The sequence below is a fragment of the Aptenodytes forsteri genome, unplaced genomic scaffold (genome assembly GCF_000699145.1).
Source record: "Aptenodytes forsteri isolate BGI_AS27 unplaced genomic scaffold, ASM69914v1 Scaffold15, whole genome shotgun sequence".
In the NCBI taxonomy this organism is placed as follows: domain Eukaryota; kingdom Metazoa; phylum Chordata; class Aves; order Sphenisciformes; family Spheniscidae; genus Aptenodytes; species Aptenodytes forsteri.
In genome coordinates, this window is record NW_008795129.1 from 27,223,509 (window position 1) to 27,241,198 (window position 17,690).

General features: G+C 37.3%; 1 protein-coding gene across 1 annotated transcript; it reads left to right on the top strand.

Annotated features, from left to right (window-relative positions):
- Positions 1-395: 395 nt before the first annotated feature.
- On the top strand, positions 396-16,697 carry PPP2R2D (protein phosphatase 2 regulatory subunit Bdelta). Its single transcript, XM_009277968.2, has 9 exons — positions 396-440; positions 3,632-3,797; positions 5,581-5,693; positions 8,525-8,702; positions 9,574-9,738; positions 11,200-11,369; positions 11,456-11,547; positions 13,849-15,759; positions 16,369-16,697. The coding sequence occupies exons 4-8, from the start codon at positions 8,543-8,545 to the stop codon at positions 14,126-14,128; spliced, it is 867 nt and encodes a 288-aa protein (XP_009276243.1). The 5' UTR covers positions 396-440; positions 3,632-3,797; positions 5,581-5,693; positions 8,525-8,542; the 3' UTR covers positions 14,129-15,759; positions 16,369-16,697.
- The last annotated feature ends 993 nt before the right edge of the window (positions 16,698-17,690 follow it).

Consider the following 17,690-nt stretch of genomic DNA (forward strand, 5'->3'; position numbering starts at 1 on the left):
TCTTACTTTCAGAAGCTCTGTGCAGGCGTATCTCCGTTACGTATTTCAGCATTTACTGTCAACAGGTAGAATACGCAGTTTGGATTCTTAAAATGGTATGCCTTCTCTTTCAGGATTGAAGGCCCTTGAAAGCTTAAAAAACTGAGAAATTAAGTGGTTTAGATTGTAAAAAAAATTTTGTTAGGCTTTGAAACATGACAATTTCTGGATACTGATGATGTAAATCAAGAAGTTGTGCTGTTGCATTAATACAAGTTGTAATTTTGTTTTGTGTTCAAGTCTTGAAACATCTTGATTTGCTTTACACATTACAGTGCTATTTTATTTCTGTTCTGTTTACAGCTGATATTATTTCAACAGTTGAATTTAATTACTCTGGTGATCTTCTTGCAACAGGAGACAAAGGTGGCAGAGTGGTTATATTTCAAAGGGAACAAGAGGTCAGTGACTTGAAAAACAAAAGTGCTGTTACTACACTGTTCTTGTGTTGCAGTCTCACTTCATCTCTTCATGCCATGAGGTTTATCTGAGAGAGTTTTCTCAGAAAACCCTAAGTTAGCCAAATTTCTAAATATCTGCCTTGTGCTGAACTTGGTAGGTTAGTTTGGTGGTGGTTCCCCTCCCCACCTTCAAAAAAAAAAAAAAAAAGTCCAAAAAATACGAGTTCTTTACATATGTACCTAGTATGCTCAGTATTATTTTGCAGAATTGCCTTTGGACTTTCTCATAAACTTTACACTTGGTCAGGTTGATCTAAGACAAATCATAACGCTTTTGAAGATAAGGTAAGAAAAGTTTATAAAAAAGGATACATGTTAAGCTGCAAGGACAACAGGACAAGAGGGTTCAAAAATGGAAGAATTAAGCATCTGATGTGTTTTAGGATCCTATGAATCAAAAACAGTGGGAACATCTATTTTTCCAGAAACACTTGAGCATTTTCAGTTCAGAGGGTAGGAAGACTCCCCCTCCTACAGTTACACAGCTTTTCAGCTGGCTCTTTGCAATGGTATTCAGTTGTGTGATAATGCTATAACGTGTTCTGTCCATTCATCGATGCAGATACGTCACCGAGCTTTTTATATCCAGAGAAATAGGGTGTATTGGAAAAGTGCACTAAATGCTGAAAAATAGTTGTCATGCCTTGTCATGTCTAGGAGAAATCTGAAATTGTGTTCTTTAAAAAGTCAGTATTCCACATGGCAATTCTCACCCTCTCCCCCACCACCGAAGAGCATGTTCATCCTTTCCTTTGAAGAGCTGATGAGAATTTGAGCATTCTCCTGGCTCAGAAATACCAAAATTGCTCGTGGAATTTTAATTCAGCTTGTTTGTGCATGGAGTATACTAATCTTTAGGTGCTGTGGTTTTTTTCAGCTGTCTCACTTCTTTCGTTGTGTGGTTCAAATGATGCTCAGTTAATGAACAGCCGTCCAATATTTTGCATTTCATCCTCACTGTGATACTATTTGTAAAACATTTTACCAAAGGTGACCTATCGATTTTACTGTGAGGATTTTGAGAGGTAGTGAAATGAAAATACTATTGCTGAAAAAGCTGCTGAAATATTATACTACTACACCTAGACAGCTCATAGCTCATTTATCATTTAGTCTGCTGTATAGACTTAACTAAGGCACAGAGAGATCAAGGTCAAAAGTGTCCACCTGCTCAGGATCTCTGACTTTCTTGGTGCTTCTTTAGAGTGGAACTATTATTGGTTGGCTTTCAGCTGTTAGTGCTCAGTTGTTCTGTAAGTCAAAACCCAGCTGTCACATCATTTCCTCATAGTGGGGGGGTGGGAAGTTAGACTATTCACACAGGAATATTCAACTGTCTTCTTGGGAGCACATGCAAACTGTAGGGAAGAGTTTGGCATAAGGGTCATTTCTCTTGTCATGTGCAAAACTGCAGAATTTCTGGAGTGGAGGGAAAAATCTAAAATGAGTATATAATACTGGAACCTTAATAAAATCTTACAACCAATATTTCTAAACAGTGTGGATTTTAGACTAGGTTAACTAGGTTAATAACAACTTAGGATAGTTATAAAATTTCCCATACACTTTAATTCGGGAAGGCAGGCTGAAATGTTGTGCATCATGCCCTGAACTCATATGACATTATTGCAGTTCCAAGCAGCTGATTATTCCAGCCAAATGTGTGAGTAAAGAGTGAGAACGCTGCCTAGTGCCAGGCAAGGCAGCTTGCTCAAAATGCGGGTGGCTAGGTAAGTAATGTAGATAACTATACTGAAGAGTGTTAGTTGAGAGTCCAAAATGCTTAAAATTTAAATGACAAGAAGGGAGTAAAATAATGTAGAGTCTCGGAATTAACTAAAACGCCATACTTGTGAGAGATTGCAGGGAAAAAAACCTAGCTTGAAATAACCTTATCAAAGTTTCCAAGTCAAGCGTGGAAACGTAAGGAAGTGTCAGAACAAAGGTTGCCTTTGCAGCCTTATAGTTGGCCTAGCAGTCTTCAGTGATGTGAGTCACTACTGGTTGTTCCACGGTAACATACCATTAATCAATGTGCAGGATAGGCTTTTCCTATCTTGCCTTTGCAAGTAAGTGATTTGCTGCTTCTCAAGTGAGTGATTTCCAATTGTGTTTTGGGGAGTTTGTTTTTTCAGAGGTTCTGGGCACTGCAGCTCTACAAGTGGGGCTGTTCTCCAAACATGAGTCACTATCTAATATTAACTTACCTGAAAAGCCTGATAACTAGTTGCCTCAAATCTGATAGTGCAGATCTGTGGATGCTTGTGACTTTGATCTCTGTTCCTTGCTACCACATCTACCAAATGACGATATACAAAGGGGTCTTCTAGTTGTGTGAGGGGAAAAGTTGTTAGTGTATTTGTAATAGTCTTTGGTACATCATGATGAGCACTATAGAATGGCTTAAATTAAAATGTGGTAATTCCAGCCTTCAAGTTTTAATAATAAAAAAGATTGTCAAAGCTTAATTATAAGCCTTGATACCTCTTCTGGACACAGCATGTTTTAAAATGAGTAGGAGAGGAGATAGAGCTAATGCTCATACTTGATCTTGCTGTACCTTCAGCAGAATGACTTTGTGCAATCATGTTTTTATAAAAAAAATATTTAATTACTCCATGTCCTATGTCCTTCAACATTTATTTCCTAGTCTGGACACCCCGCATTATGACCATATTGTGGTGATTAGAGGAATGAGTTTTGGAAAAGGAGGGGAATGGAGATTAGGTGAAGCGCAGAAACTAATCACACGGAGTTGGTGGTTTAGGACTTGGGATGTAGCTAACTTTTCTGCTCCAATTCTGTTGAAACCGCTTGGGAGAGGTAGCGTAGCCTAGAACTCTTCCAAGCAAATGCTCCTTTGCGGGCAGCATGCCTCTTTAAAGTGCTTTGATATGTTATGTTCTGTGAGTACACACATATTTATATGTAATGATACATTTTTAAAAAGGAAGTCTGTGTGCACTATCTTGATGCTAAACTAGATACAGTATCGTAAAAATGTAAAATTCATCAAGATCTGTTGTAAAAAGTTTACTTTCTAATTGACAATTTATAGTCATTAGTTTGTATGTACAATTTCTAATGAACCAAGTAACATCAGCTTCAAGAAATATTATGTTTCCTTGCAGAATAAAAGCCGTCCTCATTCTAGGGGAGAATATAATGTTTACAGTACCTTTCAGAGTCATGAACCTGAGTTTGACTACTTGAAAAGCCTAGAAATTGAGGAAAAAATTAATAAAATTAGGTGGTTACCACAACAGAATGCTGCTCATTTCCTGCTGTCTACAAATGGTAAGGACACTTTATATTTACAAAATGAACTTTTTATCTGCTGTCTACAAATGGTAAGGACACTTTATATTTACACAATGAACTTTTTATGTCATTTGAATATTATCTCACCTGTGATCCACTGTGGGTTTTTTTCTGGAGTGTTTTGGGTTTATTTTAATGTCTTCTCTAATTATGTGCAAAATATGTTTTGATTGTAATAATCTGTAAATTACTGATTTATGAATGTAAAAATAATGAAGCAGCAACAGAATAGGCATAGTTACAGAGCTGCGTTCTGCAGATATACTGACCATGCTATCAATTTACATACCCTGTTACTCTGCTGTATAGTTTTTGTATAAACAGGTTCCCAGTATGCTGAACTGTAGAAGTCTGAATTTGACTTGATCACCCTACTTTTGAAATTGATTTTTTTTGTGATCCCAAATGAATTTTTAATAAAAGCATTTGAAATTGAAACACTGTGGTTATAATGCTCTTTTTGCTTTTCCTATACCAAAACATCATACGTGCTTTGAAAAGCAGCTGTGTAAAAGACAACAGTCACTCTAGGAGGAGTATATTTATACCATGTTCACTGTGTACCTTAGAATACATAAAAGCAGTGCAAAAATTACAAGTTGGAAATTACAGGTTTTATGCACTTTTTTTTTATTTCTTCCAGTATTTTAGTAGTGGTTATTAGGTATTAGGTCTGTGTGAGTATTAGGTCTGTTTCATTTTGATGCGTCATAGAGCAAGCTGTAAATGTAAATGCAGAACTGTGCATGGAAAAACTTGCTCTTTCTGTCAGAGGAATATGCTTGTTCCTAACAGTTTGGATCACTTTTTGTCTTGTACTTAAATGACTTTATGTAAGGGCTGTTATCCTACCTGCTATATAAAATTTTAAAAGTGGGAATGGCTTCTGTCTACTGGACTTTGAAATTCAAATAATCTTACTTTGATGTAAGTCTTACTAAACTTAAAGCAGTCTTTAAACTGTGTCATCTTAAATGCTTTAAAGATATGCAGTAGCTTGGGGAGGAGAGGTTTGTTTCCAATTAGCAAAGGATCTCACTCTTTGTGTATACTTACTTTCTGCACTTGGAAAGACTTACCCTAGTAAGACCTGGGGAGTACATGCCTTTGGACATGGAACCCTAAAATAATGGGTCCTGGTCTCACTTACTGCCTTTGGTTGTCTCTTAGCAGACACCTGGGACAAACTTGATTTTCCTTAAGGTAGTTAGTGTAAGTAATTCATGGGTTTGGGTTTTTTTCGCTAGCATTTATCTGTTTAAAAATAGTTTAGATAGTCATACAGAGCTTATTGGTGAATTTCAGTAATTGGTGTGTGAAACTTCCCTTGTGAAGGGTCATTTTGGTGAGTGCTAGGCATGGGGCCTTACTGTTCAGGCAGAAACTTGTATTTTATTCAAACTGAACATTACATTGGACTTAAAATGGAATCCATCTTTTTTTCCTCTCCATTTACTGATATTTTCATGCATTTCCCATCCGCATCCTGCAAGTGCATGTGTCTGGTATATTTTTTGTTTGTTTTTCATGTGTCAATTCTGCTAAACAATATAGCTGAAGGCAAAGTACTTCAAGTATATGTAGGGAGGGCTGTGCTCCATATTACATTGTTGTTTAAAGGACTCCAGCAGGGTGCTTTCTGTTGCAAGCAGTGGAAACCTAGAGAGATGAATAATATCCACTCTGCTGACTCCATTATTTAGTGGTTTTATTTTGAATCTAATTCATTCTCAAGCATGTGAATTTTTGTTGGTTTTAGATAAAACTATTAAATTATGGAAAATAAGTGAAAGGGATAAAAGAGCCGAAGGTTATAATTTAAAAGATGAAGACGGAAGACTTAGGGATCCTTTCAGAATCACAGCACTACGGGTATGTTTCTGCTCTTTGACTTTAAATATGTTTTTGCATGTACTTCTCTACCTTTGTATCACCAGAGTTGTCAACTGAAATGTGTAGATTAAAAATGATGCTGTGGTCAGGGTCACTGAAAACTTTCATAAAAAATGGAGACACTTCTTTATACATATGTAACTATTAAATAAGGTTCCTCTGGAAAACTTCAGGCAAAATTTCACGATTACAATATTATATTATTAGCTTCCCAATAGTTTGTTTGTGTTTTTTCCCTTGGAACATCTTAGCATATTTAAAATGGATTTTAAATTTAAACTGTTTTTTAAAATTAAAATATTTTGTTAGAGACAGCTTTCATCCACCTCAGTATCTTAAAATTGTAGAAAAAGATATATTGGTTTATTGACAAGAATAAAATATAACAAAATGTTGTTATTCAAGCCTGAAAAAACAGCATTTTGGAGTATCTCTGTCTGGGGCTGCACTACTCTGTACTCAGCTCATAGAAAGCATGGACTCGTCCTGCTGTGTTCTTAAAATAGTCTAATGTCTTAGTGCAACATGAAGAAAAGTGCAGGGAATACATTTATTTCAGAGGCCTGTAACATACTGACTTCTCTTCCTGGCCACAACTAGTCAGCAGAGGATAGTGCTGTAGTGTCTGTGCCAGTCACTAGTAAGGAGTAGTAGATACCCAGGTTAACCTTTATATCTTCCCGGCGTGCTGCTCTGTGAAATGGGCAGATAGGGTCCTTCTGTTTGGCTTAAAGCAGGTGCCATCATGCATTTGGGAAGAATTTGGCTTTGATTGTAGTGATAATTTTTCCCCCCCTCAATATTGCTCATATTGAACTTGTTCGGTCTTTTTTCTAAGAACAAGACTCAAAAATTTAATCAGGGTGCTGGGTATTCTGTGGTTAGGTAACAGGTGTTTTTGTTAGAGGCAAGTTCTGAGCATTTGGAAAACCTAATGTATACTTGAATAGTCTTAACATTTTTCCACTTGCATAGTGAGGTAGTGGTAGGGCTAGTGCTCCAAACTTGGGGTCTTTTAAAGCAGGAGCTCAGGAAATGAAATCATGTGGAGTTGGGGTGGTTTTTGTTGGTCTTTTATGTTGTTGTTGTTACCATAAATAGGAGTTGAACTGAGGCTCTCGCTACTTTCAAAGCCAATGCCACTCCTGACACTTGTAGGGACTATACAGTTGTGGGGTTTTGTTGGGGGTTTTTGCCTTGCTTTTGCTTAAATTGAATATTGAACTTGAAGCTTTAGGTATACGTGAAGCTAATGCATAATCATGTTGGGAAAGGATATCCGCTTCCTCTGTAAAGTGTCTTTCTAGTCAGCGTGTGGGAGCCAAGATCTGATTGAGTATTCTAATGAAAATATCTAAAAACAAGGAAATAAATTATGATACAGTGCCTTAGCCCAGTGGCTGGAAGTAGGTACAGCTGAAATTTTGGGTTCTACAGCCTTGCCCTTATGTAGGAGTAGACTACCCATCTGGGAACATGGAGAGTCCAGAATATGGCCTAATGGTTTTACATGGTGCTGGCTATATCACTGAAGGAGTACATTAGCATCTACTTTAAACACTGTAATATATTTAGGAATGATCAAGCTGAATGGGGGGAAGCAACAAAAAGCAAGAACCTGTCTCTTAAAAGTTTGTCTTCTAAATTTGCTGCTTGTTTGTGGAAGGAAGGTTGGGCTGAGCTGCAGACCTTGCCAGGCACTACATCTTAGAAGGAGAGATGATGGAATGAACCAAGTCTGAGCAACAATTGGCAGAAGGGGGAAAAACCTTGCCTAGAGTTACCTCCATATATTAAAATGATCAGGTTTTGGAGATCTAGAGTATATGTACCTTGGGCTTTTATGGGCTTTGTTTGCATATTTTGTTACAGAAATATAATCCCCATTTGTTTATAAAGAAGTAGACATGGAGGAGATGCAGCACTTCAGAGCTGCATCCTTTGCATAGAGACCATGGCATTTCTAAGTACCATTCCTGATAATTCACATTTAATGCATTTTCAATTTCACCACCAGGCTAGGAACACTCATGTGGTGAGATAGGAAAATGGCCTAATAAAAAGTAATGGATTAATTTTAATCATTACAGTTTGATATAAACGGACTGTGAGTTACAAACATGGTGAAAGCAATTGCAGAGCTCTTGGATTATTTGTTTCTTGTTCCAGGAAGACAGATTATCTTGGACACTGTCATAACTTTTTTCTTGGTTGGATGATGTAAGTTAGTGTTCTGTTGAATTGTATGTACTGGAACAGCATAGGACATCCTTGGGCAACCTTAAACTTTTCACTTGCTCATCAGTGAGAAGGAGCTAGAGGGAAGCTTAATCCACTTGACCCTGACAAACCATGTCACCCTTTAGATCAGCTAGTTGTGGAAATAGGGCATCCGTGTGTTCCTAAAATCGTACTGACTGTTCAGTGAACAAATTGGGGATTTTTCTTTGCAAACTGTTCTTACCAATTTCACAAGTACCCCTCTAAGATATGGGGGGCATTTTTAAGCGCTTGTTTCAAATTAACATAATTTTCTAATATTATAAACATACACCATTTTCCTGTTGGAAGAGGTACAAAGCTGCTGTGTTTGATAGGTAACTTCTGCAGAAGTCAGTGGCTGAGGTTTTGTGTTGGTAGCATGCAAAGTCAGCATTCATAGGCTATTTTACTACTTTTCTTGCTCAGTGGATTTGAAAAGTGTTTAGTCACTAAATCAAAACGGAAATCTGTGGTGTGCAACTAATTAATATCTTCTGAATCAGAAATCAGTTTTATGCCAAAATTGACTGTTGTTCTTCATGTTTCAGGTGCCGATATTGAAACCCATGGACCTAATGGTAGAAGCAAGTCCCAGAAGGATATTTGCAAATGCACATACTTACCACATAAACTCTATTTCAGTAAATAGTGATCATGAAACATACCTTTCTGCAGATGACCTAAGAATTAACCTATGGCATTTAGAAATCACAGATAGAAGTTTTAGTATCCTTTTTTTTGTTCTCTGTGAACACTGGGACACATCTAAGTTTTGTATATTTAAGAGAATCACTTTAATTTTACTAATTAGAGTAGGTGTTTGAATCTGGGAATTAGAATGCAGGATTTTAAAATCTGGAGGTTTAATACAGTGAAAGCAGGCCTTAGGATGCTCTCATTTATTCTTGAGTGCAAGCATTCTTTCAGTGGAAAACTGCCAGTAGAAGTATCATAGATAGTTTGATTTCTAAAGAGAAATTGAGGAATTTTGGGAGCATCCTTTATTTGTGGAGTTCAGTCAATTTAAATAAGAGTTGAAAGACTTGAAAAGTAGATCCTTTGTTACTGTAGATATTTCTTTCCAAAGTTTAAATTCTCTTAACTAAGTGACACTCCTCTTAAAACAAATTTTAATTTTTTTCCATGTCAAATGATATCATTAACTGCAGAAATAATTTTCAAATCTTTTTGCAAGCTGTGTATCCAAAACTAATAGTATGTCCTACATTGACAAATTTGCAGTAAAATAAAAGTTGCAGAAATACTAAATATTAAATAGGTCATATGCAAGTTTTCTAAAGCTTTAGGTAAATAGATGAAGTATATTGAGTGTTCAATAGGAAGCATTAAGAAGGAGGCTTGAGAGGAGTCTGAAATTATCTCCAGCATCTGTTAAAGTTGATTTGTAAAATCTAGATTTATTTATTTATTTTTAAATCTACTCAGGTCACTTTACTTTGTGTAGATTGCACACGGTGGAAATCAACATCTTGCCCTGGTTTTCTACATTGTATCTTTAACATTTTTTTTTTAATAATTATCTGCTAGAAGCGATTTGAATGTGAAATGTTACATGTCTTTACAAAAACCTTCCCAGATATTGTAGATATTAAGCCTGCTAACATGGAGGAGCTGACAGAAGTGATTACTGCTGCAGAGTTCCACCCTCATCACTGTAACGTGTTTGTCTACAGTAGTAGCAAAGGAACTATTCGACTCTGTGACATGCGTTCTTCAGCCCTTTGTGATAGGCATTCAAAATGTAAGTTAGGATGCGTCTTTGGTTTATGGGTTTCTTGCTTTGTTTTCATGCAAGATAGAGTGTATAGGTGTTCTGCTTATAAATAAACATACCAAGTTCTGCTTATTGGTAAAGAGCATACAAGGTAAGGGGTGGTAGTTTTGTAGAATGGAACATTTTAATTGTCTTGTTCTAGGCCATCAACAAGCAGAAGTGTAGCATGAGACAATTGACGATCTGACTCTGCTCCTGTTTACCCATTTATGCATCATAAACTGATGGGAACAAGTGCTTTTGGCACCAGTGAGACCTGTCTTCTGTCCAGACTCAGTCTTGGTGCTTCTCAAAGGTATCTGCTTATCAAATGCCAGTTCAGGGCAGTTTATTCACCTTTGTGCATTAGAAACTGGGCTGATGCTGCCAGAATCCATTTACTTTGTGACCATTTGCAGCTCCTAGGATAGAATTAATTCTTAAGAATATGTGCTGCGTTTGTAGTGAGTTTTGAGGGGTGAAAGGTGAATGCTCTTTAGTCTGCTGAGCCACGTAAACTTACGTAGGTGAGGAAAGCTTTTCTATTGAAGTCATAAGGATAACTGCCTATGCCTTGCACACAGCCTCTTGTTTCTTGTTCGCTACTGTAATAGTTGTGGTTTATTAGTATTACTAGTCCTGTGGGGTGACCTACCGTACTGATACTTGCAGGTAAGCTTTCTATAGTGCAGATAAGGTTTTCTTGTTGGAAGAAAATATTTGTGCAATGGAAGTGTAGAATGCTAGGCCATTTCATCTACTTGACTTAGTGTTGTGTTAAATTACTTATAAGCACTTTATTTTTTAACTGCTTGTCACTGAATAACATCCTGTTAAAAGGGGTCTATTCAAAAATGAAATAAATAGTTCTGGGTAGTTTGTGTCATGAAATGTTGACTTCAAAGATTGACTCTTCAATTTAAATAATGTATTTCTTTATTTGCTTTCTAAAACCATACAAATTGCATTTCAAGTGTAGATACTAGTATTTCCTTTCAGTAGGTTGTGTTGTACGACTTTTGTTCAGATCTAAAGAAAAGTATGTTGTGCAGTAGTCTGAAAATGCATGGGTCATGCATTAAGATACTGCGTTTGCAATGCTGGTGTCTTCATCTGCTTTTGTTTGACATGATTTGTAGATCAGCTGTAATGTTTACTGTACCCATGTGCTGTTTTTTAACTTTTTTCTCTGATTCATCTCTAAGACCTGTGAATTGTAGTTTGCTGATGCTGTGCTCCGGTTGAGAATGTTGGAGATGGGCATCTAGCAATCTGATGACTAAGAGCATAGCATTGTATAAAAAGAGATTATTTTTAAAAAGTATTTAACAGCAACTTTCTTTAAAAAGAAACTAGTACATTGATTTAAAGTTTTCCAAGTACCAAAAAATGTTTGAAGCTGTAAAACTTGGTGTTGCTTTCATTTGTAATTGTGTCTTCTACCTACAGTTTTTGAAGAACCTGAAGATCCTAGCAGCAGATCATTTTTTTCAGAAATAATATCATCGATATCTGATGTAAAATTCAGTCACAGTGGTCGATACATGATGACAAGAGACTACCTTTCTGTTAAAGTGTGGGATCTCAATATGGAAAACAGGCCTGTAGAGACATATCAAGTATGGTGTTCAAGTTTTCTTAAATATCCCTTCCTTTCCCTTGTCTTCTTTTTCTTTGTCTAATACCAATTTAAATGTTCCAAAAGGTTCATGAGTATCTCCGAAGCAAGCTTTGTTCCCTTTACGAAAATGACTGCATCTTCGACAAATTTGAATGCTGCTGGAATGGTTCCGATAGGTAAGTTGGGGGGTTTGTTTTGTTTTGTTAAAATGACTGATCTTCGACAAATTTGAATGCTGCTGGAATGGTTCCGATAGGTAAGTTGGGGGTTTTGTTTTGTTTTGTTTTTTTGTTTTTCCCTCAGCATTAGGAATTTGGTTTCCAGTCTTGAAACCCATAAGCAGTACTTAACTTTAAGGATGTAATTAGTTACATTCAAGTCAACTGGGGTTTTTTTTTGCACAAAGACTTCATTCTTCAGTCCTCCACCCTCCAGTTGCAGAAGTGTAGTAGACTTTTGTGTGTCAGTTTACTTCTAATATTAATTATTGTTGAAGTTTTATACAGTCAAGACTGGCCATTCCAAGCCATGGAAATGTGACTCAGTTTCATTCTTGAAGTGTATACAAGAACATGTATTCAGTGTCTTGCAAATTGAATCTTCTTTCCATGTTTTCTGTAGGCTAAAGAAGATAAAACTGCGTTAGATAATTACTCGTATTTGTTGCAAACAGTGGAAATACGTGTCTTGCCTGCAAGTTGTGGAAGCATTATAATCAGATAGCAAAGCCACTATACTGGCACACATGGTATATGTTTCCTGTCACTAGCTATGGTAATATTAGCTACCTGTTAAAATGCTTTCAGAACCCATGGATAAGATTGTGGCAGATCTGGATCTTATATCTGGATGCTTTGTGTTGGCTTGCCTCAGGGATTCTTCTTTTTTTTTTTTGGTAGGAGTTTCATGAGTATATCTGAAATACCTAAAACAGTGACTTGTCTGCTACCAAATGCTTGCAAGCTGTTCGATGAAAAGATATCAGTTTTGATTTGACGGTAACAGGATCAGCCTGCAAAACAAGCTTTGGCCTAAATCTTATCAAATATTGAAGAACAAAAGATCCACCACATAGTTTAGATGGGGGCAGTGATCAAAGTCAAATCTCATCAGCTGTACACAGGAGTCAGCAAAGAAAGTGAAACCTACCTATGTTGCTATTGCAGTGATAGTTGAGATTGCATGTACTGCTACATGCCACTTACCTACTAATTTCTTAAGTAAACAATATTAAGGAAAACTGGTTACTGTAAATACCAGCTTGCAAGTGGCCGAGGTTGCAAGTGGCTTTGAGTTACTGAGGGGAGAAATATACTGTATCAGTCAGTTTACCAAAAAAAATTGCTAGCAGTATTTACAATATCTAACGTAAAATGCATAAAATAAGTGGTGTATGTGTTTCACTAAGCAAAAATGCAAGGAAACTGACCCTTATTTCTATGGTTTTTTTTAAGCAACTCCAGTCAATCTTTTTTGCAGGGTTAAAAAAAAAAAAAGCAAGGTCATCTCATTTTAACATAAGAACATAATTTCTCATAGAAGTTGTGATGCTCACATCCCTTTGAAAAAGAAAAAAATATTTCACTCAGTGCATTCCCTAGTACAATCTGAGTGGTATATGTTGTGGTAATAGTATCTCATTCTGCTCCTAGTCATTAATTTTTAATGCCATGAAGACAATGTGTATCGGCAAATAAGATAAGGGTGAGGTGGTTGCGATTTTGATAATCTGTGGGACTTCTGCCATGTGGGAAATGGCTTTTCCAGTTTCAAGTGGTAGAGATAAGTGTTAAATAAAGAAAATAATGAACAGCTCGGCCTCAATTTCAAGCTTTTTTTTTTTTGAGAGCTACAAACAAGCTGTTCATTGGAAGTTAGATATATGAAAACATTTTCAGATGCAAATTTTTTTTCTGCCTCATTCAAAAGCAGATTTGATACTGTACAGAAACGGAATTGTTTCTGCAGGGCTGTATCGCACATTCACATAAGGGGTTTCTTTTACTGATTCAAGACAATTTTTCATAATTAATCCATTGGCGTGCTCATTGTCAACATGTGCACAGTGCCAAGGAAGGCACTTTCATTTGTGATAGTCTGCTGAAATTAAGCAGTTTACGTTGGCTTTGCTTCCACTGTAACTTTGTTGCCATGGGATAAAGGCATAGAGTAGCAACAGGAGAACCCGCTTTGCTCATGTTAAGATGAATAAAGCCTAAGACTGCTGCTGAGTGCTGGTGGTAGGAGGGGGGGGACCAGGGGAAGACCTGAAAGAGAAAGTGGTGGAATGGAAGCAGTGCTGAAGTCCAAAAACGGGATTGAGCAAAGTTATACATCAGAGAGGAAAGGAGCGTAATGCCACATGCTGGTCATGAACTTGGTCTGACAGTCACTTTGTGCGTAAGAAAGAGAAGATGGGGGTTGAATACTACTTCTGGAAACCTGGTAAGATTTGCCTTTCTTCTGCTTTTAAACAGTGCTATCATGACTGGATCTTACAACAATTTCTTTAGAATGTTTGACCGAAACACGCGACGGGATATCACTCTAGAAGCATCCAGGGAGAGCAGCAAACCTCGTGCCATCTTAAAGCCGCGTAAAGTGTGTACAGGTGGTAAAAGAAAGAAGGATGAAATAAGCGTTGACAGTCTGGACTTCAACAAGAAGATTCTTCATACGGCATGGCATCCCATGGAGAACATCATTGCTGTAGCTGCCACCAATAATTTGTATATATTCCAGGACAAAATTAACTAAAGATGACTTACTTGAGGACAGAGTCGTCGTCTTGCATAGTTAAGCTCAGTTGTTTATCTGTAAAAGAGAAGGCCTTGTTGTCCTACCAGTGAAGAACATTGATGCACTTACTTCCCTTTAGATAAAGGAGAGGATCTGGCCTGGTTTTTGAGTTCATGGTATAGTTCTGCCTTCGGTGGGGGTAGGGAGTGTCAGTCGCAGTTTTCTGGGAGAAACCCTCTAGAGGCAGAATTGATGGACAGTGCTCAATAAGGCCAATACTCAAAACAAATGTATTTATTTAAGTCTGAGCCTTCCTTTCCAGTTTATAGACCAAAAATTTAACACCCAAGAAGAAAAAATTGTCATAAAAATGTAATTTCTATCTCTCGCGCTCTTTCTCTGCTGTAATATTTGGGCCTTTCAAAACATATATTGTGCTTAATGCCTGTAAACATTCCTCCTCTGGCCTGTATCTAGGCTTAAGTGTTTTTACCTTTGAGCACTTAGGTAGGTCTTGAGTTGGGTTCGTAGACAGGTTTCCATGAATATTTACTCACCAACTGTATCTATAACCACACCTTCTGGTGTAAACCACTTAATAAAATAACAAACTATAAAAAGTGTTTTTAAATCTGAAGGTATGTATTCAGTCTTTTTATTTTTTTTTTTAATTGCATGTACTGAGATTGTGCAAAATAATTCTGATGGGCAGATTTGACAATGTTTGCCCCAAAACATTGATTTCTGGCAGACTAATACAAACTTTTTTGTGTAGTATTTCAAATTCTAAATTTAGAGTTTCCATGAAATTGTCATTTAGTTTAAGTTGCACTGGTTTTCTTGTAAAATGCTATCTGTGTACCGAGTAGGAGATTGAAAAGGTCAGTTTAAAGACATCCACAGCCTTAATAGAAAGTGACCACCTTCCACAGAAGGGAAAACAACACATTTAACAAATTTTCTTCTTTGAAGATAAAAATCCAGTTTATCTGATGCCTCTCAATGTTAGATAGAGACATACCTTATGTGCATTATGTTTTTTAACCTTTTTAGTATCTGTCATGAAGATATAGTTTATTTTAAATATTTGGCATAATATATTTTATTTCACGTTGCAGTTCAAGCCAGCAAAAAAAAAAAACTATCTTGATTATGCCAAGCAGCAGCGCAGCTTAATACATTTTAGCACATTCCGACTTTAACACCAAGATGTCGGGAAAACACTGAGGCTACGAGCTGGTGTTAACTGCGTTTGTTGTAACTCTGTTCTTGCTAACCTTTTTTTTTTTTTTAAGCCTTAGGTACTTCCCCCCCCCCCCCCCCCATAAAATGCATCAACCTTCTCTTCACCCTAGGCTAGCCTGGGTGAGAAGCTGTACCTGAAGCTGTTGCAGCACATTTTAGTATCATCAAGTAGCTAGACACTATATTCTATGAAATGTGCCTGCAAGTTGGAAATTCTTTCTGAAAAATGAGATTCCTTGAGCTTCCCAGAGGAAATACAGAAGTGTGGTTTACACTCCATTTTTCTTAAAATGAAGGTGTATTATGATTACTGAATCAGATCTGCGTATGCAAGAGCAAAATGTCTCCGTTCTTACCCTCCTGATTAATGTCCATAGAGTGCCACTCTTGTTCACAGTAAGCTAGTAAGTACAACTAACTTTGAGGTTCTACAAATAAAGTTTAAATTAAAAAAATCTTATACTGTATATTGGTTGTGACACTATTTGAAAATCTTGAAATGTGGAACTTCTGGGTCACTAAAGCATTAGATTTGACCTTGTTCCTAAAATACGTAATAGAGCTAATACAATGGGATTGTACATACTTGTTCAATTATTTTGACCAAAAAGTTTAATAAATTTTAAATGTTTACCTGGACTTGCTCTGTGTATTTTGACAACTTTTTCTTCCATTTGTGAGATAATTGGCCAAATGAGCCAACCTGGAGATTGTTTGTATTTCCATTTTAAATGGTTAGTTTTTGAATGGTCATACCTCTAACTCAGAAAGCTGTCTGTTCATACTCAGTGAATATATTAGTGCTGTCTATTTTTGATCTATTTTTTCAGCAAATGTAAGTGGAATATGAGTAAAAAGAAAAAGGATATGATGATATCTTCTATTATATAAAACATTATTTGCTTGTACCACTTTCAATTAAATAGTTTTTGATGATTCATGAAATTTTTATCATTTCATTCTATCTGAAAAGATATTTTCTTGTCAATTTGATAAAATTATTGTTCTTTCAGATATTTGCCCAAAATCACCCTTGACTTCTGGGACCAGTTCAAGAGCGTTGCACTACTCGCACTTAGAATACCCCGAACGGTTAACTTCCAGGAGATAGAACATCTCGTAGGTAAAGTGTGACAGGGGTGGTAGGGTTATTACGTTAGAGATACAGTGCTTGGCTTTAATGTGTGAAAAACCCCTACACACGCATTCTGATAGGTTGTAAGCTATGTACAAAGTACAGATCCACTGTTGCGCAAATATTTCCTAATAGTGAGGTAACTTCAGGCCTCAGTTGTTTTTGAGGAAGTAACTGGAAGAGCAGAAGGTGTCTGTACTAGAAATTAGAGGTAAGGTTTTTGAAACTTGTTTCAAACAGTCACTTATTTTGGTATGATGAATCCTTAATGCCCAGTTAACTAGGGCTTAAGTGAACATTGCATATCGAAGACAGTTTCTGTAAACCCAAGAAAGTGTTTTGTAGATAATCCTCACTTCACAAGACCTGTGCACGTGTTCTTAAATTGTCAGCGTAATTGTTCTTTAATGAGCAGAAAGTAGGCATCTGTGATAACTGTAATCACTGGTTACGTGATGAAAAAGTATTGGGAGAAGGTGAACCACCCTCTGAAAGGTCTTCTGCTTCCTCTCGGCGATGGGTTTGGAAATTGCAGGAACGGGATTTAAGATTAAACTCTGAATTCCATTGTCATTTTACACTGAGCACAAACACACACAGACTGGGAATCAGACTTCTTCATGGAAGTGCCGAGTGGCTCCAGAAAAAACACGTTGGTAAGGTCAAGTAAGAAACGTGGGTGTGTGTATAAATACAGCCCTGGGGGCTCTGCTGAGGGCTGGGGGATTTCAGCGTTGATGCACAGCGGTTTCTGAAAAGCAGGACCTGGAATCAGCATCCGGGGATCAGCTTCTGCCCCTGCGCTGGTGGCTTTGCTCCTTTGGACACTGACCTGCTGTGCTGGGGGGGGTCGGGGGTGCACAGACTGTGTTCGCGCTCGGTGAGTGGGTGGTGAGGGGTGCTGCATGTGGCTGAAGGACAACTGAAACACATTTTACAACCTGATGAAATAAAATGTGCTTCCTAAGAGTTCAGGCACTTAAATTGTACTTTTAATTTCCTGGGGAAAGGAAATCAGGAGGGGGTTGAGAGAAGACATTGTCGGGGGAGGAGCAGAGTCACAGCTGGGAGCGGGCATGCTCCAGCCCTGACCCAGACTCACCCTGGTTGAAGAACAGGGGCGTTCATGAACACAAGCTACGCAGGGCACTGTTCTGTGCGGTCTGTGATTTCTCCTGTGAGATGGCCATCCTTCAGACT